At 44.5% G+C, this 25974-nt stretch overlaps 1 protein-coding gene across 3 annotated transcripts; it reads left to right on the top strand.

The window, feature by feature from the left end:
• The first annotated feature begins 6924 nt into the window (after positions 1 to 6924).
• PLP1 (proteolipid protein 1) lies at positions 6925 to 23083 on the top strand. Of its 3 annotated transcripts, XM_023201545.1 has the most exons (8): positions 6925 to 7066; positions 7273 to 7422; positions 16048 to 16234; positions 16932 to 17193; positions 18259 to 18427; positions 18897 to 18970; positions 19793 to 19858; positions 20989 to 23083. In XM_023201545.1, the coding sequence occupies exons 2-8, from the start codon at positions 7419 to 7421 to the stop codon at positions 21058 to 21060; spliced, it is 834 nt and encodes a 277-aa protein (XP_023057313.1). In that variant the 5' UTR covers positions 6925 to 7066; positions 7273 to 7418; the 3' UTR covers positions 21061 to 23083. The 3 variants fall into 3 exon arrangements, with proteins under 3 accessions (XP_023057313.1, XP_023057315.1, XP_023057317.1); XM_023201547.2 differs by lacking the exon at positions 6925 to 7066 and having other exon boundaries at positions 7260 to 7422; positions 16932 to 17088; XM_023201549.1 differs by lacking the exons at positions 6925 to 7066; positions 7273 to 7422; positions 16048 to 16234 and adding an exon at positions 16577 to 16699 and having other exon boundaries at positions 20989 to 21706.
• Positions 23084 to 25974: the final 2891 nt, after the last annotated feature.

Raw genomic sequence — 25974 nt, 5'->3', positions numbered from 1 at the left:
GACGGAGTTTCGTTCTTGTTGCCCAGGCTGGAGTGCAATGGCGCGATCTTGGCTCACCACAACCTCCGCCTCCTAGGTTCAAGCGATTCTCTCACCTCAGCCTCCCAAGTAGCTGGGATTACAGGCATACGCCACCATGCCTGGCTAATTTTGTATTTTTAGTAGAGACGGGGTTTCTCCATGTTGGTCAGGCCGTTCTCGAACTCCCAACCTTAGGTGACCCGTCTGCCTCAGCATCCCAAAGTGCTGGGATTACAAGTGTGAGCCACTGTGCCCAGCTATTATTCCTTTTTTAGAGATGAAAAAATAAAGACTCAGAGAAGTTAAATCATTACACAAAGTCACGGAGCTGGTATTTGGTGGAGCTGATATCAAGCCCAGTTGTGCCTGACTTTAGAGTCTATGTTATTAACTACTGTATTCCACTGCTCATAGAGAGCCCAGATCATCTGGATGGCCCACTTGATGTCTAGCTAAAATTCTTCATGCTGCAATTCTAACAACTTCCCTCTTGCTCAGTTATAAGTTATCAGTGGAAGAGGATAGTTACTTCCAGGAAGCCCAGGAATAACCATTCTCTCCAAACTCAGCTCTCACTGGGACAGCCAGCTCCACTGCGGTATCCACTAGCCACCTCCATGTCGCCCCTTTTGAGGACATTTGAGGACAGCTGAACAGCTCCTGCCCCCCATAATGGAGAGCTCTATTGGCTCTTCAGGCTTGTAGCTTAGGTTTAGTGGCTCTCTCTAAAGCCAGTTCCTTGGAAGGGGTCTCTTGAGCAAAGAACTGAGTGGACCCTCTATGGACAGGCAGCAGCAGTAGAGTCAGGGTGGAGAGGACATCCAGTGAGGTTTGGATTTTCTTTTGAAGGTTTCTGCTGTGAAGAAGAAGAGGCTACAGGGAGCTGCTGCCACTGTACCCTTTGGAACCCTTCCAAGAACTGCTGGATTCAGCCTGTGGAAATAATTGCAGTGCTTTATAAATTTTGAAGGATTTTCAAGGATAACCTAAGGAGCAGGTAAAACCCTCTTTGGAGGGTCCTTAGGGGGAATCGTTTCTTAGACTTTATGGTTTTGAACTAATTGTGCTTAAAAAAAGAAACCATTTTTCTCTGAGTGCCAGGGTGTGCACAGCCTAGGGAAGGGCAGGCCAGGATGCAGGATGCATTAACCCCTCCCTACTGTGGGGGCTGGAGTTAGGCAACAGCTCAGCAGAGCCTGCAGACAGCCTCAGCTCCGGGTCCCAGTGCCTGACATGAACTCCTGGCTATCACAGAGAAAACCCATAGCAACAGAGTTCCTCAGGAAGGAATATTTGGAGGATGGGGGCTCCCCAAGGTCCAAAGAGCCTGCTCCATCCTACTTAGAGGCAGGAGGAGGCAGCAAGTCTCTTCCCTCCGTGTGCCAGGATATAGGCTGTCACTTGGGCGCATGGTGGTGGGGAGAGCAGCTGCCCAGGCCTCCTCTTGGGCTTGACCAAGAAGGAGGAGGAGGAAGCGGGGATGGCGAGCCTCAGCTAAGAGGCAGGGGCAGGGCAGGTCTCTGTGTGGGGTATTTGCTGTAAGCTCCGGCAACATAATCTGTGCTTACCTGGGAATGTGCAGCTGTCATCAGGGAGCACCGAGGTTCCCCTTCTTCTCCATCTTGGCTGCTGGCGGTTTCCCAAGGAAGGTACTCCAACCTCAATGTTAGACAATCTGCTCCATAGGAGTCCAGCTTTGGTTTGAAGTGTCACCCACAGCCCAGAGTGACACCTTTCAACCAGTCGAGCAACCAGAGATGAAGGGCTTGGCCTGGTTTCACTGAAAGGGACAGCATATGATGGTGATGATGATCATGATGATGATGATGTTGGAGGGGGTGGAATCACATCTCTAAAAGGCTGCTCTGGGCAGTGACTTTGAAAGAAGGAGGCCTGGGCAGCTGCCAGAGCCAGGACCTTCAGAGACAGATGTAGTTCTCAGTCTTTGTGGGGTCAGTAGATGGGCAAAGAGGGGGCTTGTTCTCCTGGGAGGCTGCCTCTTGGGCTGAGGACCTCTCTGGCTTTCAAGGGTTCATGTCTTGCCCTCCCACAGGGAGCAGCAACTATTCTTCCCCATCCAGCTGTGCCTCCAGAGAGGTTCCTAGGAGTCTTCTGCTCAGGCTAGGGGCAGCCTATATTTCACAATAGATCAGTGTTTCAGAGACACAGGCAGAAGGGGGTAGGCAGAGTGGATGTTTGCGTGAGGACAGTGGAGGCTAGCTAACCTGCCATGGCGACTGCGTCACTCTCTTGATCCACCTGAGCTCAGTGGATTATGAGTAGACCCTGAGGGGCCTGCGGACTTCTGTCACTCAACCCACCCTGAAGGACTTTTCAAATGAGATTTTCAATAGAATAAGTCAGAAATGCATAACATTACAAATTCCAACCATACTAAAGGGCATGGAGTGAAAAGTCTCCCTCTCACTCCACACCCCCAATTCCCTTCCCTAGAGGCTGTCACTCTTAGCAGGCTATAGGCATCCTTACAGAAACATCAGAGATTTCTCTTGGAAATATATATATTTTTGCTTCCCTTCCTCCCTCCCTCCCACCTTGTCTCTCTCTCTCTCTCTCTTTCTTTCTTTCTTTCTTTTTTTTTCAGAGCCTCCCTCTGTAGCCCAGGCTGAAATGCAGTGGCAGGATCATGGCTCAGTGCAACCTCAACCTCCTGAGCTCGAGCCATCCTCCCACTTCAGCCTCCCAAGTAGCTGGGGACACAGGCATGTGCCACCATGCTCAGCTCAAATTTTTAATTTTTTTTGTAGAGATAGGGTCTGACTGTATTTCCCAGGCTGGTCTCAAACTCCTGGACTCAAGCAATCCACCAGCCTTGGCCTCCCAAAGTGCTGGGATCATAGGTGTGAGCCACTGTGCCCACCCTTTTTTTTTGCTTGTGGATCAGCCTGAAGCATAATTCTGATGGCTTCTCTTTTCTGTTCAATTATGCACAAAGTAGAGGAAATAGTATAATAAACCTCCATGTACCCATCTCCTAATAATTAGCAGTATTTGACCAATGTTATTTCATCTAACCTTGTTACACTAAAATTTTCTAGAGTGAGAAAACCCCAGGTATCATAACATTTTACCTATAAATATTTCTGTATTCATATCTAGTGGATAATGACCCTTTTAAAAGCGTAATCACCTTGTTATTATCACACCCAAGAAATAGAACAAAAAGTCCTTAATATCCTCTAATCTCCACTGACTTTTGCTGACTAATTTGGAATCCCACTGATCTCACAAACTGCAGGAAGTTTGCCTCTGCCCTGGGTTTCAAACAGGGGCCTCCTACTTAACCTGAGAAGTGTAGAAGGTTGAAAACTTGGGCTACAGCAGCCTGAAGCTTGTCCATCCTCCCCCTGGCCCCTGGCTGTTGTTGCTCAGGGCAAAGGCTCTCTATTCACATTCTTTCACAGCAGAACAATCTCCCAAGCAACTTCCAAGCAATAAGAGTCTGGAGACAGGCATTCTCTAGAGATAGCTCTGGTCTTTGCTTCCTAGGTGCCATTGGGAAAGTTGTTTCGGTATCCCATCAGTTAAGTTGAACAAATAACGTTGGTTCCCCAGACATAATACTAGTTTTATTTCTACTTTGCTCAGAAATCACATCAAACAAGCATCCTCTCTGTAGGGGCAACCCTGCAAAAGTTAGCCAAGTTTTTATGGTGGTGGAGGTGGGTTCTGTGGACGGCTTGTTTCTTCACATTGCTAGTAGCTATGTGGTGCTCCTCAGGCATTCTTTAGCTGAGATTTTTCATGTGATTATTTTGGCTTCCAGGCTACTCTTTACTCCATCCCAAGCCACAGGCATCTCCCCATCACAAATACCCCTCATGACATGCCCCTATCCATCCTCACACTGTTCCTTGAACCTTCAGGAAAGGCAGAAGATCACCCTCCACTCTCTACCCCTGTCTGCCAGCTCAAAGTATGTGACATCTCTGGCCCTCAGCCCTCGGTTCTCTTGGCCAGAAAGGCATAGTCTAGCCAATGGGCATGAAGTTGGGTGTGGAAAGTTCTAGCCACAAGTACATAGGACATAATATACTGCCTGCCTGCCAACCAGCCAGTCTTCTATGCCAGGGCTAGGAAAGCTGTAAGACGCAGCCACTTGCCTTCCAAAATTTGGTCTGGGAAGACATTATCCTGGGAATGAGAAGCAAAGCCTCAGCTCTAGAAGCCCAAATGATAGCAGATGACCCCAGGCTCTCACTGGTACTGTGCCTTCTCTCTTCCCCTTTATGCTCTTCTCTGTGCTCAGAGAGAAGTGGGCCACTAGATTGGGCACTTGAGCCCTTATCTAGTTTTTCCTGGGAGAAATTCACCGGACTTCTCTGAGTTTCAGAGTTCAGTCTACACAATGGAGCAAGGAGAACCCACTTGTTCTGTGGCCTTCAATAATCTGATACTATGGGATCATAGAGCAGAGAGTGGAGGTAATATCCAAGTGTTTTTGAGTTATTTGCAAGAAAGCTGCACAATCAAACCAAGCTATGATCAAGGGGGACCAGATTCTTTGAGGTACCATCAGAATTGCATGAAACAAACTGTTTACGAGTTTCATACAATCCTGCATTGTTCCCACAGGCACCCAGTACAGGCAGCAGGCTGCCACCAAGAAGGCTGGCAGTGCCCTCTTGAGGAATCCCTTGGCAGTGCCAGGAGCCCAACTGGACTCTGGAGAATATTTCCCAAGGGCACCCAGCAGAACCAATGGAAGCAGAATCACAGAAATAGGTGGGGGTATGTAGATAAAAATGGCCTCTGGAGGACCTGGGAAGATACCTTATGAGGTCTGTAGGGAGCCCTCAGGAAAGGTCGGCTGATGAGGTACTGAGGCAGAGCGTCGGGGTGTACAGAGCAATGAGAATACACTAGATTCTAGGGAGTTGGGAACCTTAAGGCACTGGGATGAGTGAGACACAGTCACCTGGCTGGGTCCCTTTTCTGGCCCTGGGCACAAGAACAAGCGTAAGAACAAGGTGAAGACAGGGTATGTGGAGAGAGAGAAAAAGAAGGAAACAGACAGATACACAGAGAGAAACAGAGACAGAGACAGGTAACAGAGATAGAAAGAGATTGAGACTTGGGGAGATGATAGAATGAATGTTAAGGCAATGGAGATGGAGGAAAGGAGAAGAGAAATGTGTGTTAGGGGAATGTGGTTGATAAATTGGTATCTGTAAGTTTATTGGGAACACATATTTTCTTTCCAGTAACGTTGCTGTCCCCAGAGCTGCTGCTGAGAACTCAGGGGAAGCTCTGTGAGAGGGCTCAGTCTGAGTGATGTCCCCTGTGTACAGAGCTGTCTCATCTATTCGAGCTGTGAAGGATCATTTGTCTCATTCTCTAAATCTGAACTTCCAAAGTTTGGGCTCACTCCTGCCATCTGATGAGCTGAGGAGACACATTTGGCGATTTCTTGCCCTTGGTCCTCCCCCTCCTCCAGGGCCATTCCGACAGTGACCTTCCAGAAGTTTATTGCCGGCACAATCCCACAGTTGAGCTTCCAAAGCAGGCATAGTCTATGGCTGGTGAGCAGGGCTGGGGAGGGCAAGGGGCCATAGGACTCTTTTCCATCAGTCACATGGCCTTTGTCTGGTCTGCTCTGGAAAGCTACTACTATACCGTTTTGCAAGGGGCAGCATTTCCAGAGATCCCTTTTCCTTGGGGTTGATATAAGAGCAAAGGATCTAGAGTTCTAGGACTCTAAGCAAGCCTCAAACTGTGCAGGATTTGGCCCCCAGTGGGCCCACAGGGGCATCTGCCGAAGACTTGCCCATTTCCTAACAGCAGAGCCCAAGCCAGTAACATGTCCAATGTCACAGCCCAAAGAGAAAACTGTAAGACACAATCTTGCCTCTCTTCCCCCCACAGGAAGGTACTAGTTTCTGCTCAGCATGTCCCTCCTGTTCTCTCCTCTCCCAAGGCAAAACCACAGGAAAAGTTCCAGGAGACCATACCTTCCTTCTCCGGAGTCTTCCAACAGGTGCCCCTCTTATTATATGCCAGCCAGTTGTTTTGAAGGCCATCCGTGGGAGGACGCTGGCCTCTAGGTCAAGGGAGCTGTGAAGGGAGACAGGACTGACACGTAACCCAGACAGACACTGCTTAAGATTCACCTGTTCTAGAAAACCTTCCTAGGCTGATCCCATCTAGCACTGGGCATTTAAATACCTTCAGTCTTTAGAAATAACTTATTGCTAAGGCAGGTTTTATATAGTATTTCCCTGTTTTTGCTGCTTAGCCATTTTTGTCTTACCAATTCTTTCTCTGTGACAAGGACTGTATTTCATTTCTCCTCTCCACCCTCACTGCCACCTGCTGCTTCACTCTAACCCACTCTCTGCCTCTCGCCTGCCTGGCTTAAGCTCTCTGATGAAGACATTTCATTTTCAGGATGGAATACTGACTACCTGATTCCCAGATCGTGTTCTTGACTTGTCTCAAAGTTGATTATCCTCCTTGGAAATCACCCACATCTTCAACACTGGCCTTTTCTTTAACCTAGTCTGCGAACTTGCATAGGTCTTGCCCACTTCTGAGTCTTTATTATCATAGCTATAAAGTTATTACAATCCTAGCCTCCCCCAGCCTAATCATAATCTGTTCATCGAATTGACAGCCTGCATTTTGTCTTCATGCAGTTGAAACTGAGAAGGATTTGGAGGAAATTTTCTTAAAAGACAATTTTTTCTTCTCTATTGTGTTCGTAGAGCTGGGCGGGGCTGGTGGGGGGGGGGGGTGAGGAATGCTTATTTTCCAAGGAATCGGGAGGGGAAAAGTGGAGAGGGCCAAGGGCAGCTAGGAGTGATGTGGGGAGCTGGGGCAGATTGGAAGGACTTTGGGAGCTAACATCTAAGTTTTTGACTCTAAGCCCCTGTTGGGGCTCTCACTTCATGGCTTCTCATGCTTGTGCTGCATATCCCACACCAATTAGACCCAAGGATCAGTTGGAAGTTTCCAGCACATCTTCATTTTATTTCCACCCTCAATCCACATTTCCAGATGTCTCTGTAGCAAAGTGAAATTCCAGGCAAGCCTTAGGGAAAAAAGGAAAAACAAAGAAAATGAAACAATTGGCAGTGAAAGACAGAAAGAGAAGATGGAGGCCTCAGAGAAGGGAGTATCCCTGAGGAGGTGGGGAAAAGGGGAGGAGAAGGGGAGGAGGAGAGGAGGAGGAAAGCAGGCCTGTCCCTTTAAGGGGGTTGGCTGTCAATCAGAAAGCCCTTTTCATTGCAGGAGGAGAGGACAAAGATACTCAGAGAGAAAAAGTAAAAGACCGAAGAAGGAGGCTGGAGAGACCAGGATCCTTCTTCCAGCTGAACAAAGTCAGCCACAAAGCAGACTAGCCAGCCGGCTACAATTGGAGTCAGAGTCCCAAAGACATGGGTAAGTTTCAAAAACTTTAGCATTGAAGATTCAAGCGGACACAGGAATTCACAAGAGAATTTCCAACTTTGGGATTCGGGGGTTCCAATGGTTTAAATGAGTCGTGTTTTGGCACTTGTTTTCTTTTTAAATTCCTTAACATTCAGTTAGATTAACTCCTTCTCCGCTGTACTGAGCATAATGCTTTATTACCAAAGAATTCCAGCAGCACGTGGAGAGTCCCACAGATCTCTGGAGAGAGTGCCCAGCAGGACGGATGTGGTCATGTGTTCTCCTACCCCCTCACTTCCCTCTATCTTCTCTTTTCCGTTGGTTCCAAGGCCCTGGTAACGGTCGGGTCAACTTGCCCTCCTGGTTCTGCTGGAGACCACTGAGCACTGTCTAGCCCTCAGATGTACAAAATAACTGCTTGCTTGATGCAAACGTTGAACCATATTTGGCATCAATAGGAAGCTGGGGATCGGGCAAGCTGGACTCAGGCTTGGCTATGGCTGAGGAGGCCATTCTCAGGCTCAGGAAATGAAAGTAAAGTCCTCAATGGCTTGATCATGGGAAACAGATATGGGTAGGAGTGTGTGTGTGTGTGTGCGCGCGCGCATATGTGCTTGTGTGTGCACATATAGGGGTGACCATTTCTAGCAGATATCACAGACATAGTTTTCCTGAGGGCTCTCTGCTGTGACAAGGAGGCTGCTGGGACATTAGCGTTCTTGCTAATTTGACTGAGTATTGAAGGCTTTTCTAGGTTCCATGAACAAAGACAGAAGCTATGAGGCTCTGGTGGTGGTTTCTACTCAGAGTAATGTGTGCAGAGCACAAGGGTCTTTGTCCCTATTGGACTCCACAGAGCCCTGTAGACATTGCTCACATTTGGCAAAACAAGGATAGCAGCTTAAACACATACTAAATGAAATGAGACTCAGTTGTCCCATGTATTCCCTATCAAATGTAGCACCCAGTAGACAACATCCACAGAGATCAATTTGCAATTTTATTGAGCTGGTTCAGCCTTTAGGTTGTTTCATCATGAAACACAGAAAGAACACTATGAAGCATGTGTTCAGGTGAAACAGGAGGGAGAGCACCGGACAGGGAGTCAGAAAAATCAGATTCAAATCCCAGATCTGCTACTTATGAACTATGTGACCTTGGTCATGTCACTGAATCACCACTTCCTCATCTGGAAAATAGGGATAGCAATAACTACTTTGTCTACTTTCAGGGTTGTGAAAATCAAGTAACAATAATGTGGAAGTCCTTTGAAAATGGGCAAGATCTGTAACAACTGTAAATCATGATAATAACTACTATTAGACAATAATGTGTATACAGGCTGACTCTTCCTCTTTCCAGGGTGGTTGGGTTTTCTTTGCGTGCTTGGGTCAGAATCATATGACCAATTAAGTGTGGCCAAATGAGAGGTGAATGTTGGAGGAACTCAATTCCTGCCCTGGGTAACATCAGGAATCCTATCTAATGTCAGCCCAGCTGATTGGATAGGTTGTGCATTAAAAACAGAGAGGGAGTAAAGAAGGATGTTGAATATTACTTCCTTAGGGGATGAAATCCCTGAGGAAAGACAGGAACAAATAAGGTGACCACAGGGACAGTTGCCTGTTATGGAGGCTGGATAGTTTCCTCCAGAGGAAGATTGCCGCAGATAAGGGCACCATTGAGGATGCACATTGGGTCCCCAGTCCTAAGGGTGGATGATACTTGGGCCAGGTACATATGATGGAGCAGCCACTGAGTTTTCATTTATTCAATAAGAGTATCTAAAGTACTTTGAATTATAGATCATCTCTAACAAGGTACCGGACTGCCACTACTTCTGATGTGGAGTGCACTGCTGTTCAACAATTGCAGTAAACACATTATATCATGGAATCTAGGATTGGAAGGAACTTTAGAAGTTGTCTGAGCCAACCTTCAATGCGGGATTCATTTTTACAACAACCATTTAAATGTTCATACAGCCTCTGCTTAATAACCTCCAGGAACAGGGAACTTACTACTTCAACCATATAGAATCCCTTAGGATTGGAAGCAAGGAAGAACACTAATTCAGTAGTGTCTGCACAAAAAGTTTATGGGGAAAATGATAACTCATTAATTTTTGCCTTGATTTGGAAGGGGAATGTTTCAAGTGAATCTTTGGGATAACGATGGAACCAGAAAGAAGCCAAAGAGCAGTAGCTGATTATTCTCTGCTCAGAAACACAATGCCATTATTGAACAGCAAAACATTGTCTGCAAGCCTGTTGTTGTCTGAGAACAGTGGCTGTTACCCTGGTAACGAGACTGCGATGCCTCCATCCAAAAGTGGCTGTTTGCCTAGCAGTGTAGTTTTGGCTGGCTTGGAGTAAGTGGGTGTAGCCCAGGCAAAAAGTGTGGCAGCAGAGTGGGGGTCCAGTTTTATAAAATGCTCGAAGACTAACTGAATCCCATCAAAATGGCAACAATGCCCCAAGAATGCCAGGAGCCAAAAATAAACCAGATCCCAACCGGCATGTTCACCTAGTCTTCCTGGAGACACTGACTAAAATAATCAAGTGCAGCCTTCCCCATCTCACTTCTCCCTTTGGCCGTGCAGAGCCAGAGGAGTTCTTGGAGAGCCAGGCAGATTGAAAGGTCTACCCTGCTTTCCGGGGCCTTAGACTTAGCTCTGAGCTAGGAAAGCTACAAGTTTACTTAACAGGCTGACAACTAGAACTACTCTCTCAGAGCGATCTGAGTAATAACAACCTCAACCCTGGGAGGTGGGTGGGAGGGGAAATAATAGTCTCCAAACCCACTAAGGTAGAACTCCAGCCAGTAACATCACTTTCCCCCGTTGCTTTTGTCTCTCATCCTGAAGTTTTGAAAGCCATCCCCTGGGTACAGGTCTTTGTCCTGAAAAAAAGCAACAGCAGAAAAGCAATAGTAGAAATGCCTTCCCTGCCCACAGCACTTCAGGTCTAAAGAAGACCAAGTGAGGACAGTCACATGATCAGGAAGGGTAACAGCAGCCATGGTAGGTAAATGGAGCAGCCTTTCCTTCCTTTTTTGCTTTCAGAGCCTACTCAGTGCCAAACTTACATCAAAAGCTCAGCAAGTACTGATTGATTAATACCTCTTGGCTACTGCAAAATGGCCCTGAGGGCTATCTCTCAGCTCTGCACTGGCCTCTGAGCTGTCTGCCAGGCAGGGCTCTAGAGTCCCAAGGAAGAGAATAAGGTTCCCCAAATCAGCTTCACACTGCAACTAAGGAGAGAGGAGGAAATGGTGGGAGACTGACCTGAGGAACAAGGTATGGCTACTATTGTCTCTACTATCAGTTACTTCCCTTTCATCTTCCCATTTGTGGGCAAGGTGGAGACAATGTGCCAAGGATAAGTTTTACCAATCAAAGTCCTACCTCAGCTTCCCGATGCTTGCACATAAATTGGAATGTGTACATTATTCATTCTGTGTGTGTGTGTGTGTGTGTGTGTGTGTGTGTGTGTGTGTCTGAAGAGGAGTGGGGAGTATAGGAAAGAGGATGGTCCAGATGCTGTTGCCTTGGTAATACTAAAACTGTGTCCAAAGAGGAGGCTGAGATTCCTTTTTAGTTCACCTTGTCCACATGATTTGACTATCCAGCAGGCTTGGATTCCAAGGCCCCAGAGGTTTCGGGACAGTTTTCCAGCACTTGAATGTGGTATATAAGTGCTGATATCACAAGGGATATGTAGGAAAGACAAGATTATAGGCAGGGCATTGTCTAACCAGGACAAGGCCAGAAGCAAAAGTCTTTGTTTGTCTCTGGCACCTCTTGATAATTGTTGTTTTACTCCTAGAACCCACCCACTGATCCCCATCCATCCCTAGTACCAGTCACGGCTGCTCTAGCATTTCAGCCTTGTCAACTGCTGTAGGCCCTGATCAAGGAGGCCTCTGTTCATGGGGTGAGGTTAAGGGGTGGGTTCTGGGAGGAGGGTAAGACTGTAGTGCAGATTCGAGACCTAGGGAGATGGGGCCAGTTTCTCACTCAATGAGCCTGCCTGTTGTTTAGCTCTATTGTATACGGTTCTTCTATCTCTCTCTTTGTCAGCTGGATTCAAGGGACAGGCTGGGAATTGTGCAGGGTACAATTGGTCTCTTTCTACCATTCCTTTCTATGAAAGCCCTTCCTCTCCTTCCTTTGATGAGTTCCCAGATTCACATTGAATTTCCATCATGGAGCTGGTCCTTGAGGCGGGCCCAGGGCATGGGAAAGGAGGGAGGGAGGGTTGGGAGGTCTTGGCGCCTGCTTAAAGAGACAGCATCAGGATCAACACAGTCCCTTGATGAACCTGGATCTGTGTAAGTCACATTGGTTCTGTTGATCTGTCAGACTCCTGTGAAGAGCACTGATGAGAAGGGCTTAAAGTTGGAGTGTCAACTATCACAGATTGATTAGACTTGTTTTGGGAGTTTGTATACAAATGTAGCCGACCATGATATGATCTGTTTCCTTTGCTTACATTTTGCCCACACGACTTCGTTATATCCATTTTAACATTTGCTTACAGGTGGCTTTGGATTTTGATTCACAGATTCACAGTTTGCTCGCCCCAACAGGATTTCAAGTTTTCTAAAGAAAGGGACTGGCCTTTTAATTCCCTTCTGTTTCTCCTAGCGTCTATGTCACTGCTAGTGTGCTTAATTCTTGTACTGAATTCACATAAACAGAAATGAAAGGAAAACACTGGAGGGGGTCATTATTTTTCTCTATGACCTCTCATCAAAGTTAGGCCGTTTAATCCAATTGAGTTGCATTGAGAAATGTTATTACTATATGGTTCTTTTATGCCAACTCTCCCATCTCGCAGTCTGTACTTAGACTGGAAATGTGAGAATGTCTCCTGAGAGAGCCAAGGAACTTCTCCTCTAGAATCCCTTCCAGACTTCTTGAATCAAAATCACACCCTTTCAACCAGGAGGGATTCTGAAATGGAGAGCCTTTGGCTTTAGGCTATTGTTCACACATACCCAAGGACATTTCTTGGACTGTGAAAAATCAAAGGGAGCCCAATGGATCTTTTCTCAGAATGCTTTGGTTGTTAACTACTTTGATGAAAAAATAATTTCTTGCAGGCTCTGAGTTTTTCTCAGTTAGAATCTAAAATCTGATTCTTGCTTGGACAGACTGACTGAGATTCTTCACTTCTGCTGAACTTAAATGCCCCCAAAGCACTTATCTAGATTGTGAAGAGATGAACATCTGATGCTTATGCTGATATTACTGAATTGTTTATAGCTTAATAGTGATAGATTTATCTAAAGTCATTTATTTCAGACTACATTAGAAACTCATTAAAGCTTACTTCCTTCTTGTCCCTTGCTTTGAGCTGTAGTGGAGCAGAAAAAGGGAATGCTAAGTTTTTAAAGCTCTAAGAAAATAGAGGAAAAATGGATGTAAAAAGAAAGGCTATGATCTGGTGACTCAGAATTGCTCCTAAGGCTTAGCCATTTATCATCCAGTAAGAACACAATCCATGACACCCTCAGGTCATTTGGATGATGATTGAGGGATCAGATACACTCAAGAGGATGTATCTCTTTGCAACCTCATCTTTGCAACCCTGGAGGTGGCATCAGCTAAAACTTAAAGTGGAGTTCTCTTTTGGCTAGCAAGAGTTCAAGTTCCTCCATCCCTGACCATACCTGCACAACTTAGCCCTTCCCGGATGAAAATGCTGGGGTGAGTGAATAGGCCCAAGATGGTCACTTGCTAGGGTGGATGGCTCTTCTTACCCTCGGCTAAACAAACAGTCCTGCCATTGTTCCCTGGGTCTGACCCCCTCCCCACCCCCCAGCCTGCAGGCCCCTGTGGAATACCAATCAGGCTCCTGAGATCTCAGGAAAGAACAAGGCTTCTTTGTCCCGGGGAGTTATGGAGGGCTCTGTCCAAGCCCTGACCCTGTGCTGGGGAGAAAGGGAACAGTGGGGTCACTGACCTTCCTCTCCCCCTATTCCCAGGCTTCAGAGACTTTCTTTACTAGAAGAGTCTAAGAGTTTGGGGGTGGGGAGGAGTTGGACAGGCAGAGAAGGAAAATGGCAGTACTGTTTACTTCTAAGCTCCTTTTCTTGACTTATAGGCTGAATCTAGTATCTTAACCTGTTGAGAAAAAGGAAGATCAATTTCTGGAATGTTTTCTGAGAACAACAATCGATTTCAGTTGTTGCGTTTTTCTCTATGGTACACATGTGTGTATGTGCAGATTCGTACACATGCATGCACGTGCATGTGCACACACACAGGCACATGCATGGGCCAGTTCTGAAAAGACACTCTTCCCAAGCACGTTTGCAAAGTTCATGCTGAGTAAACTCAGCCTCCACTCACAGCAGCACAGCTACAGATTGCTTCTCATAGAGGCCAAGTTTCCTGGCAGCAATGCTTTAATTCTTGGAAAAGGAAGTTCTGTTTCAAATGTTAGCTGCTTACTTTGTTTGGCTTGGGCTTCTGAGCCTCATCTTTGGTGTGACACACAAGTATCTTTGAAGAAGAACCTCTTTGAAGGCCAGGAAAGGGCTGTCATTTCAGGAGATGGTGGGTAATAGGACTCACTCCTTTTGTGTCTCTGAGAACAGAGGCAAATGCCTCTACCTCAATTTTCCCATGACAGAGATAATTTGGTCTTTCCAAATCTGTTCACATTGATGCAATTCAGCCATGCAAATCACCAGGTGTTCAAGCTCTCTGAGCTAAAAACAAACTGTAACTAATGTTAACAGAATCAGGCAAAGGAGTCCCCTTTCCCTGGTACCCTATAGAAAAGTGAGTGTGGCTTAGAGAAATGCTTGAATACAAAAATCCAAGCCTAGTAATTAATACAATTTATTTTTATTGTACAAGCTGTCACAACCTGCTTATTCAAAAATAGCAGCTTCCCAGTACATTTGCTGAGTATTTTGTGTGCGTGCATGTGTATACTGTGTTTACAGAAATATAACATCAGTGGGTGTGTGTATATATATACACATATATTTATATATATACATACATATGAATTAAGACATTTTTTCTGAAGAGCTTAACAGTCTCATTTCTTCTACATTTTAGGGATCTGGCGAAGAGGCCAGAGGAAGCCATTGTTTTCCTCATCTAGTCAGTCATCTACTTGGCATTTGCTAAGGTTCACTCCATATGACATCTTAGAGCATGGGACTAGTACTTGGAACACAGCTGCTTTCAGAGCCTGTGACTTCTTGTGTGCCTTTCCTGTTTCTCAGCAACACTGGCATAGGGCCTGGGATACCAGGTCTGGGGATCTCAGGGACTCTTAGCACTTTAAGACACATGTGTTCCCAGGCACTGGTGTGTTCTTCTAGTGCCAGAAAGATGTTTCATGCTTTGCTGACTTTGTATAAAGTCTGTTTGTAGCTGTTTTGACAGAATCTCAGTCTATAACTGAGCGTGGGGACATTAGCCAAGCTGCATTATAGGAGGACAACACCACCATGCAAAGTGTCTAAAATCATTAAGCCTGCATTTTTATTATTGCAAGTAATATCAATCTTCCTATTTTCATTTCTTGTCCTGCGCTAGCTCCCTCCTGTTTGGACTACTCCTCCCATATGTAAACTAAGAAGAATCAAGCATTCCTTGCAACAAATACACACGATGCTCAAAAATATCCAGGAGCATGCAATTTCCAAAGTTTCCTCCACCTGGAATGCTCTTCATGCTAAAATCCTGTCTGACAATACCAGCATCTCTGGCCTGCACTCATCCCTTCCTGGAACTCCAAATGCATTTACCCTCTCTTACCACTTACTTGGCTGCCTGAATTGTTAGTTGAAAATATTAGGTCTACCTCGCTAATTCTTCCTCAGGAAATTGAAGACTCCCATATGGCAGAGTCTGTGTCTTTTCTCTCCTTATCCCATATAACACCCAGCATAATGCTGGGCATATAGTGAGTATTCCATAAATAGTTGATGAATGACTAAAATAAGTACGCAAACAAACAGACCAGAACAATAAGAAAGAAGGGACTGATTTCATAATCTCTCTGGCTTGCTATTTGAATTGCTGAATTACTATTATTTATTAAATATTTTTTAAATTCTGACAATAAAAGGTAAGGATTTATTTTCTTTCTTTCTTTTTTTTTTTTCCTTGAGACAGAGTCTCACTCTTGTTGCCCAGGGTGGAGTGCAATGGTGCAATCTGGCTCACGGCAACCTCCGCCCTCCTGGGTTTAACAGATTCTCCTGTCTCAGAATCCTGAGTAGCTGGGATTACAGGCATGCGCCCATGCCCAGCTAATTTTTGTATTTTTAGTAGAGATGGGGTTTTGCCATGTTGGCCAGGCTGGTCTCGAACTCCTGACCTCATGTGATCCACCTGCCTCAGCCTCCCGAAGTGCTGGGATTACAGGCATGAGCCACGGCTCCCGGCCAAAGATTTATTTTCAAGGATGAAACAAAGTAAGGATTCTGGGTTAATCTCACATGCTGAAAGCCAAAATCTCTAGCCGCTCCTGCTTTTTGACTCTGGGGTGCCCACTATCTCTGAGCCTCTGAGCACCGGGCCTGGCTGGCCTGGCAGAGAGGTTTGAGTGGCATGAGCTACCTACTGGATATACCTGACTGTTTCCCCTTCTTCTTCCCCAGGCTTGTTAGAGTGCTGTGCAAGATGTCTAGTAGGGGCCCCCTTTGCTTCCCTGGTGGCCACTGGATTGTGTTTCTTTGGGGTGGCACTATTCTGTGGCTGTGGACATGAAGCCCTCACTGGCACAGAAAAGCTAATTGAGACCTATTTCTCCAAAAACTACCAGGACTATGAGTATCTCATCAATGTGTAAGTACCTGCCCTCCCACACAGACCCATCTTTTTTTTTTCCCTCTTTCCATCCTGGAGATAGAGAACTCTTCAGTATCTTAGTAACTAGCAGGGGACTGGGGTGGAGCCAGAGCGGATTCCTGAGTCTTCCCTCTGTGCAGATCTCTCCTGCTCCACATTCGAAGCCCATTCAGAAAGGAGAGGTCTGCCTGCCTGCCCGTCAGCCCCTCCCACCCCTGCCCCTTGTTTTCTTACACGTGTTCTGACTTCTGCTAGATGTAGTTAATATTGCCCAAGTTGGAGCCTCCAGCGTAGTAGGTATGGAGAAGCCAAGGGAGGCACTAAGCCTCCCCTATTCCTAGAACAAGTTAGGCTCCTGTTCCTTCATCCACCTTTCTTCTTGTCTAGCTCCCCACTCCTGTGAGGTAGCATGTCTGAAGGGTCGGGCAGGGAGATTAGGTCCCTGGTTCTCCAGGTCCTAGGGTAAGCAAGGTGTGGCGGGAGGAGCATATGTTTCTGGTCACGTACACCCTGTTTTCACTTATTTCAACAAAGATAAGGTGAAAGCATGCAGGAGGAATCTGGTGATTCCTCTAGAGAATCCCTAGCCTTGTTAAGGTGCTCGCTCTGGTGTATACCTCACTTATGTGGGGAAAGGAACCAGGTCTTCAATTAATAAGGTTCCCTGGTCTCGTTTGTCTACCTGTTAATGCAGGATCCATGCCTTCCAGTATGTCATCTATGGAACTGCCTCTTTCTTCTTCCTTTATGGGGCCCTCCTGCTGGCTGAGGGCTTCTACACCACCGGCGCAGTCAGGCAGATCTTTGGCGACTACAAGACCACCATCTGCGGCAAGGGCCTGAGCGCAACGGTAACAGGGGGCCAGAAGGGGAGGGGTTCCAGAGGCCAACATCAAGCTCATTCTTTGGAGCGGGTGTGTCATTGTTTGGGAAAATGGCTAGGACATCCCGACAAGGTGATCATCCTCAGGATTTTGTGGCAATAACAAGGGGTGGGGGAAAATTGGGCGCGAGTCTGTGGCCTCGTCCCCACCCAAGGCTGGGTCCTCTCTAGGGGCCTGGCATTTGAGTGAGGAAGCGATGGCTGCAGCCGAACGAGAAGGTCAGGAAGAACGTGGTGCCCAGCTGGCTTAGCCTCACCTTTCAAAGGTTCCCTAAGCAAATTTCTTCTCAAAACAGAAAGCATGAGTTTTGTGGGATGCTTTGTACAATCAGACCATTTCTAAGCCATCTGTTGGTATCCCTTTACTCCCTTCCTAGCAGGGACCACAAGAGAAGATCTAACTGGACAAGAATCTAAAATGTGATTGAGACTTGGGCACCTGATCTGAGAGGGAGGATCGATAATAAAAATTAAATAATTGACTCCAAGGTGAAATTTACAATATTCTGGGATCCTGCGCTGTTGGAGGTCCCAGAGGGCATTGGAGTAGGTTTGCATGTTGAATGTTTTATCATTGCCTGAGGGTTATCCGTGCTTTGAATGAGGGGCACATTTGTTTTCAGTCTCTGGAGTTAAAGATCCTTTGGGGGCTGAACATGTGTGGGTTCTAGCAATGTCTTTTTGTGGCCAGCAGTTAGCTTAGAAAGGTTTTGTATCCGAAATTTTAATCTCCTATTGGCTTTGTTCAATGACTAGGGAACAAAAATGTTCCTGTGGCAAGGAACATTTTCTAAGCTCAGCCTAAGGCACAAAACGGCACGACTTTCTTTCAAGATCTGTTTTGATTTCTTTACACCTTATCTGCCCAAAAACATCCTCTGAAGCCTGTCTAACCCAGGGATCCTCCTCACTCCTCCCCTACCTGTTCCCCCCACCCTCCGTCATGCTGGGGCCAGTTCTCTAGTAGATACTGCCAATGACCCTTGGCAAAGGTGCCCTGCTCACTAATTTCATTTGAGGGAGAGCCCTGGAACCTGGTTTTAATGTCTGGCACATGCCACTCCAGGATCTCCCAGTTTGTGTTTCTACATCTGCAGACTGATTCTAATTTCTAACCACCCCATGTCAATCATTTTAGTTTGTGGGCATCACTTATGCCCTGACCGTTGTGTGGCTCCTGGTGTTTGCCTGCTCTGCTGTGCCTGTGTACATTTACTTCAACACCTGGACCACCTGCCAGTCTATTGCCTTCCCCAGCAAGACCTCTGCCAGTATAGGCAGTCTCTGTGCTGATGCCAGAATGTATGGTGAGTAAGGGCACGGGTGCTTTGGCTCTCCTACCCACTATGGAAGCACTATGTATTTGGTTATTTTCTTAGTGTAAGGAGAGTGGTGATTATGAGAAAAACATAAGATGATGATTGATTGGGTCTTAGTTTATTAATCCTTCCTACTGAAACCAGAGAGGTTTCTTCCCTGGGAAGGGAACTTGGAAGTGGTGGGAGTTTTCTTGGCTGTTCACATAGACCTACTCTAGTTGACTGCTGTTCCCAAACCCAAAGCAGCACATTTCAATAACAAACACAAGGTTTCACCACTGTTCAATACCACTTTCTCTTTTTTGTAAATCTGTAGAAAAGAGGATCCTGATTGTTGGTAGAATCCAAATTTACAGCCAGGATAATTAGAGATGGAAGAAGGGCTCTGGGGGAAAGTCTCCATGTGGCCCCGTAACTCCATAAAGCTTACCCTGGTTGATGTTTGTGTCTTACTTAGGTGTTCTCCCATGGAATGCTTTCCCTGGCAAGGTTTGTGGCTCCAACCTCCTGTCCATCTGCAAAACAGCTGAGGTGAGTGGGTTATTTGGGTTATTTTACAAGGGAGTAGATAATACCATACAAATTACACCCATGGTCTTCAATTTTAAGGACTAAAAGTTTCTCTTTGCTGGATTTTGAATTAGCCGATTGCCTTCTACAACATATTGGCTAAGTAGGCCTGAGCCAATTAACATAGAAGGTAAAACACCTGTTTTCCCTAGAGCTGCATAGAAAGACTTCCTTTCCAACCCTTTCCCTCTTAAAAGAGAAGTTTGTAGCTTTAGGTAAAGATAGAGCCCAATGGCAAAATTCCCCACATGAAAATTTTCATTCCTTTAGTTAAAAACCGTATCAAGAAAATGGGCTGTGCACAGAGGCATTCATAGGTTTTATAAAAACATTTTCAGTTTGGGACTTCTTTATCTCAAATGAGAGGTAAAATAAGTACATTTGAAAAGGAAAGCACTGTATTGAGAACAGATATTATATATAAATGAGGCAAGGGGAATAAAAGTGAATCCTGGGAAGAAAGGCAGTAAATTATTTCTTTACAAGCAAAATATTGACTTTAAATTTTGGACCCCTGGGCACAACTGTAGGGAACCAGTTCATTATTTTGGAGTACTGTGCTAGTTCATGAGTATTCTGTGTTCTGGGTGTTATGGGCAACGTGCTATGGTGTACACTGAAGACTGGGAGGCTCACATTTAGGGAAGTGAAAACTTAGTTAAAGATGGAGAATTAGCACACAAGAAAGATATCAACACATTCAGAGAGCTGTATTCATGATTTACACTGAGGCATATTATTGCTGTTGCAAGAAACAGTTCTTCCTCTTTCATTTTCCTGCAGTTCCAAATGACCTTCCACCTGTTTATTGCTGCATTTGTGGGGGCTGCAGCTACACTGATTTCCCTGGTGAGTTGACTTTGAATGATCTTGGCAAGTAAATAGGACTAAGATAGTGTGGGTACAGCTATTTTGAAAGGCAAGAAGGTAGACTGCTTCCATCCTTGAAATGCTGGAGGGAAGCTTCTGGGAAAATAGCAAAGGGTAGAGGCTCCGTACTTCTACTTGCATTGGCAAGGCAGAAAAACATCACAGATTAGATAGGAACAAGAAAAGTGGTATGAGGAAAGAGGGGGTAAGAGATTTATAGACACAATGATAATATTTAGTATTTATAGAACATGTAATGTTGCCAAGTACTTTGCAGTCATAAATTACGGTTAATTCTCAATACATTTTGATTAGATCAATGACAAAACACTGAAACATCACGAAACACGACTTGCTATAGCCTGGAATTCTATATACTATCAATATGAATCCACCTTAGATACTCTCCAATGGATTTAGTTACTCATGTGCAACTACTGGGAGGACCTCCTAACATTATTAGAATTGTTTTGACTATAATACAATGCTATGTCCCAGGTCTTGCTGATAGTGTTACAGTGCGCTGTGAATGTAGTGTGCTCATTGTGCAGATTAAAAATGTAAGGCACTGAAGGGTGAAGTGATTTATCTGAAGTCGTTTTATGAGCAGTGATCAGACAAGATGAGTTCACAGAACTCCTGGCCCCTACTGCTAAGGTTTCTATACAGAGTCAAGTAATTTCTCATCTTGTAAAATAAATTGATTCATTAACCAGGGGAGGGCGGTACTGCATGATGTGGCTGTGTGTCTACAGCAAGCACCCTATGACTCTAAGTCACTCGGACATACAGATGTGGCAAAGCCCAAATATTGTTCACTTCCCTGAGGAAAACTCAGTGCTAGATCAAACAGAAGTGTGGAATAAATCTTTATGATTTGATTCTCTGGGCCTGGGCCGTGAGACCCGTGATGCCTCGGAGACATCGGACTTCCAGTCAAGTGTATATGGAGAAAGCCAAGCCTAGGATGTACTGTTTTTTGCAGAGCAGGAGTTTTTCCCTTATTCAGTTATGATTTTATTTCTACCCTTCCTCATTCCCAAAGGGATCTGAGGAGGGCATTCTTTCTTTTCTACTCTCATTCACATTCTCTCTTCTGTTCCCTACAGCTCACCTTCATGATTGCTGCCACTTACAACTTTGCCGTCCTTAAACTCATGGGCAGAGGCACCAAGTTCTGATCCCCCATAGAAATCCCCCTTTCTCTAATAGCGAGGCTCTAACCACACAGCCTACAATGCTGCGTCTCCCATCTTAACTCTTTGCCTTTGCCACCGACTGGCCCTCTTCTTACTTGACGAGTGTAACAAGAAAGGAGAGTCTTGCAGTGATTAAGGTCTCTCTTTGGACTCTCCCCTCTTATGTACCTCTTTTAGTCATTTTGCTTCACAGCTGGTTCCTGCTAGAAATGGGAAATGCCTAAGAAGATGACTCCCCAACTGCAAGTCACAAAGGAATGGAGGCTCTAATTGAATTTTCAAGCATCTCCTGAGGATCAGAAAGTAATTTCTTCTCAAAGAGTACTTCCACTGATGGAAACAAAGTGGAAGGAAAGATGCTCAGGTACAGAGAAGGAATGTCTTTGGTCCCCTTGCCATCTATAGGGGCCAAATATATTCTCTTTGGTGTACAAAACAGAATTCACTCTGGTCTCCCTATTACCACTGAAGACAGAAGAAAAAAGAATGTCAGAAAAACAATAAGAGCGTTTGCCCAAATCTGCCTATTGCAGCTGGGAGAAGGGGGTCAAAGCAAGGATCTTTCACCCACGGAAAGAGAGCACTGACCCTGATGGTGATGGACTACTGAAGCCCTAACTCAGCCAACCTTACTTACAGCATAAGGGAGCATAGAATCTGTGTAGACGAAGGGGGCATCTGGCCTTACACCTCGTTAGGGAAGAGAAACAGGGTGTTGTCAGCATCTTCTCACTCCCTTCTCCTTGATAACAGCTACCATGACAACCCTGTGGTTTCCAAGGAGCTGAGAATAGAAGGAAACTAGCTTACATGAAAACAGACTGGCCTAAGGAGCAGTAGTTGCTGGTGGCTAACGGTGTAACCTGAGATGGCCCTCTGGTAGACACAGGATAGATAACTCTTTGGATAGCATGTCTTTTTTTCTTTAATTAGTTGTGTACTCTGGCCTCTGTCATATCTTCACAATGGTGCTCTTTTCATGGGGTATTATCCATTCAGTCATCGTAGGGGATTTGAAGATCTTGATTTGTTTTAGAATGATGCACATTTCGTGTATTCCAGTTTGTTTATTACTTATTTGGGGTTGCATCAGAAGTGTATGGAGAATAACTATTTGATTATGACTCTTTTTTGAAATAAGAAAATTGGACATTAAGCATCACAAATCATACTAAAAATTGGCTAGTTAAATGAATCTATTGGGATTTTCTACAAGTATTCTGCCTTTGCAGAAACAGATTTGGTGAATTTGAATCTCAATTTGAGTAATCTAATCGTTCTTTCTAGCTAATGGAAAATGATTTTACTTAGCAATGTTATCTTGGTGTGTTAAGAGTTAGGTTTAACATAAAGGTTATTTTCTCCTGATATAGATCACATAACAGAATGCACCAGTCATCAGCTATTCAGTTGGTAAGCTTCCAGGAAAAATTACAGGCAGAAAGAGTTTGAAACTTGAATAGCTCCCAGATTTCAGTCTTTTCCTGTTTTTGTTAACTTTGGGTTAAAAAAAAAAAAGTCTGATTGGTTTTAATTGAAGGAAAGATTTGTACTACAGCTCTTTTGTTGTAAAGAGTTGTGTTGTTCTTTTCCCCCAAAGTGGTTTCAGAAATATTTAAGGAGATGTAAGATCTTTACAAAAAGACACTTGATACTTGTTTTCAAACCAGTATACAAGATAAGCTTCCAGGCTGCATAGAGGGAGGAGAGGGAAAATGTTTTGTAAGAAACCAATCAAGATAAAGGACAGTGAAGTAATCCGTACCTTGCGTTTTGTTTTGATTTAATAACATAACAAATAACCAACCCTTCCCTGAAAACCTCACATGCATACATACACATATATACACACACAAAGAGAGTTAATCAACTGAAAGTGTTTCCTTCATTTCTGATATAGAATTGCAATTTTAACACACATAAAGGATAAACTTTTAGAAACTTATCTTACAAAGTGTATTTTATAAAATTAAAGAAAATAAAATTAAGAATGTTCTCAATCAAACATCGTGTCCTTTGAGTGAATTGTTCTATTTGACTTCACAATAGAAACTTAATAATCGTACCTTGTTCAAGGAGCTCATTCATTTTTCAGGTCATCCAAGTCATTCTCATAACATTTCTCTGAAATAAATAGTAGATGAATAGATTACTTCTATTTTTATAGTTGAAGACACTAAGAAATAAAGGCAAAGTAATTTGCCCAAAAAATTCAATAAGTACATGTCTGAGCTTGTGTTAAAACACAGATGTTGAAACCAGTTTATTGCCTACTTAAAGGTTTCTTTTCTCTTCGAAGTTGGATTTTAGAGTGTTCAGAGTCAACCATGGTTGCTTTGTCAATACCATAATGGTGCCCGAGTTCCCGGTGCATTTAGATTTAAGTTATTGTTACCTTCTCTTTAAATTGTTTGGATGTTCCAGTAATTATCCCTTAGTAATTCATACGTGACTAATATTTAGTTTTATTTGAATAGTACTGGATGGAAGGTTTAGTACTTAAAGGACAGAGCAGGTATGGAAAAGGCAATGTAAATGTAAACAGGCTGTGGCAGGGCAGTACTAAAATAAATTAGTGACACCTACCACCCTGGATGGCCAGCCTACTAGCTCACCGGGGACATAGCATTAAAGCCCTTTCACAACCCTAGGTTAGAATTTGGCACCCGTGGACAGCACTCTGATGACCAGCTTAAAGAAAGCTGACTTAAAATCAGCTGCAGATTCATTGCCCCATAGTTGCAGCTGACAAAAGATTGGAGAGAAAGGAATCTTTAGCTGGAGGGATAACAAATGAGTCATCAGTTAAGGAGCTCCGTTCAAAAGCAGTTTCAATTTAATTTCCTGATTTCTGCTTAACCACAATTAATATTCTGCAAGCAAGTCTGGTTGAATGACTTTAAGACATAAAGAATAGAAATATGACAGGGACTTATTTTAAGACACTGGCAAACAAGGACACAGCACCATATTTTGGAGAATTGATTCAGGGTGCTATAGAGTGATTGTATTTTTGCCTCAGAGGAACTGAAAGCCAGTTCCCAAGAAAGCTATGTTTTCCATCTGCCCTTATTTGGCTCTGCCCTCTGGGATGAATCTATAGATGGAGTTTCTAGGCTCTCAGAAGCTGAGAGCATCTCCAGTCTATCAATTGAGTCCATTGTTCTTAGCTCTCCCACACACTATAAACCTCCTTTTTTCTAACTGAAAGAGCTCTCTTTGTGCTTAGATCAGCCAAAGATCAAGATGCAGCAGTATAAACAAGAAACATTTTCTTACAGCACCAGTTGTATTGCTTTTCCTATCTTCAGGGTCAGCACTGAGTGTAGTTATGCAGGATGTGGAAGGTGCAGCTTTGTCCAGAGCAACATTCGTTCATTCCTTAATTCGTTCTGTGAACATTCATTGAGAAACTACTAAGTACAAACTTGAACCAGGAAGTTCAAGTTTGGGGGTGGTGTGGGTAGAAAGGTGATCAAGACTAGATTTTACACTCGAGGATCTCTCTCAGATTCAACCATAGCAGAGAGGTCTCCCAGGGTAAACTGGAGTGAAGGCAAGGAGTGTGCAGTCTGCCCAGCTGACTGCAGTGGGCATCTGAATTCTCCCCTCAGTATGTGGGAGAGGTGGGTGTTAAGGGCCTTGACTTCACGTGGCTCTGGGTGTTTAGGGCACTGATACAAACAAAACTTCAATTTAGAGTCCTGACAACTTGTGACTTGCTCTTTCTATGTCACCCTGCTTCTTGCCTTACATGTGACAGCATTTATGCACACACTGGCACAATGCACGTGCGTACTTCCACCCACTCAATCATTTGGGGAGTCAGAGGGCACATGAATCAAGATTTACGTAAACACAGGCTATTCAGCCTGGCTTTTTGTCTCTATCCAGGCTAAATCTGAGAAGCCAAGGAAGGGTAATGTAAGATACAACATATCAAAACTGCACTTTTACCCCCTAAATTTATACAATGACAACAAAAAGATAACAAGTCTTTCTCTGTTTGGATTTCCTTAATTGTGAACACAACATTTTATTTTTCTTTTTTTTTTTTTTTTTTTTTTTTAATTGAGACGGAGTCTCCCTCTGTGGCCCAAGCTGCAGTGCAATGGCGCGATCTCGGCTCACTGCAAGCTCTGCCTCCTGGGTTCATGCCATTCTCCTGCCTCAGCCTCCCATGTAGCTGGGACTACAGGCGCCCGCCACCGCACCTGGCTAATTTTTTGTATTTTTAGTAGAGACGGGGTTTCACCGTGTTAGCCAGGATGGTCTCGATCTCCTGACCTCGTGATCCACCCGTCTTGGCCTCCCAAAGTGCTGGGATTACAGGCATGAGCAGTGTGTCTATTTTGACATTAACAGTTAACTTCATGAATATTAAGTAACAAAAGAAATACTCATAATTATATTTACAAAATCAATACTTGGCTATTCCTACATCAATAAGCAGGTAAGGACTTCAAGTCAATATTTATACATTGGGAAAGATTTTCCTTGTTCACTCACTTGTTTGAAAGAAGCAAACATGCTCTTCATTATATTTGTTGTCCCACAAAGTTTGGTGTCTATGTGCTCCTGTTCTGGGACTCCCTGAATTGACTGACTATTCTACAGGAAAAAAATCAGATAAGGTCATGCGTGTTTTACTGATCATGGATCAGTCCAAGGAAAGCCAGTCTTAACATTTTACTCAAACTCTCAAAAAACACTTATTTGATAAATTATCTGTGTCAAGTGTTATGCTAAGTGTTTGTGGTATAGCAGTTAATAAAAGAGATACAGTCTCAGCCCTCACGGAATTCAACTAAAGATAGAAAGGGGTAGGAAGGGAGACAGGGAGCATGGTGAAGAATGAGGCTAACATCCTTCCACGGAAACAGTGGAAAACATAGA

This window comes from Piliocolobus tephrosceles, chromosome 12 (genome assembly GCF_002776525.5).
Source record: "Piliocolobus tephrosceles isolate RC106 chromosome 12, ASM277652v3, whole genome shotgun sequence".
Taxonomy (NCBI): Eukaryota; Metazoa; Chordata; class Mammalia; order Primates; family Cercopithecidae; genus Piliocolobus; species Piliocolobus tephrosceles.
Note: the sequence above shows the minus strand (reverse complement) of the source record. Positions and strands in the feature narration are given on the sequence as shown.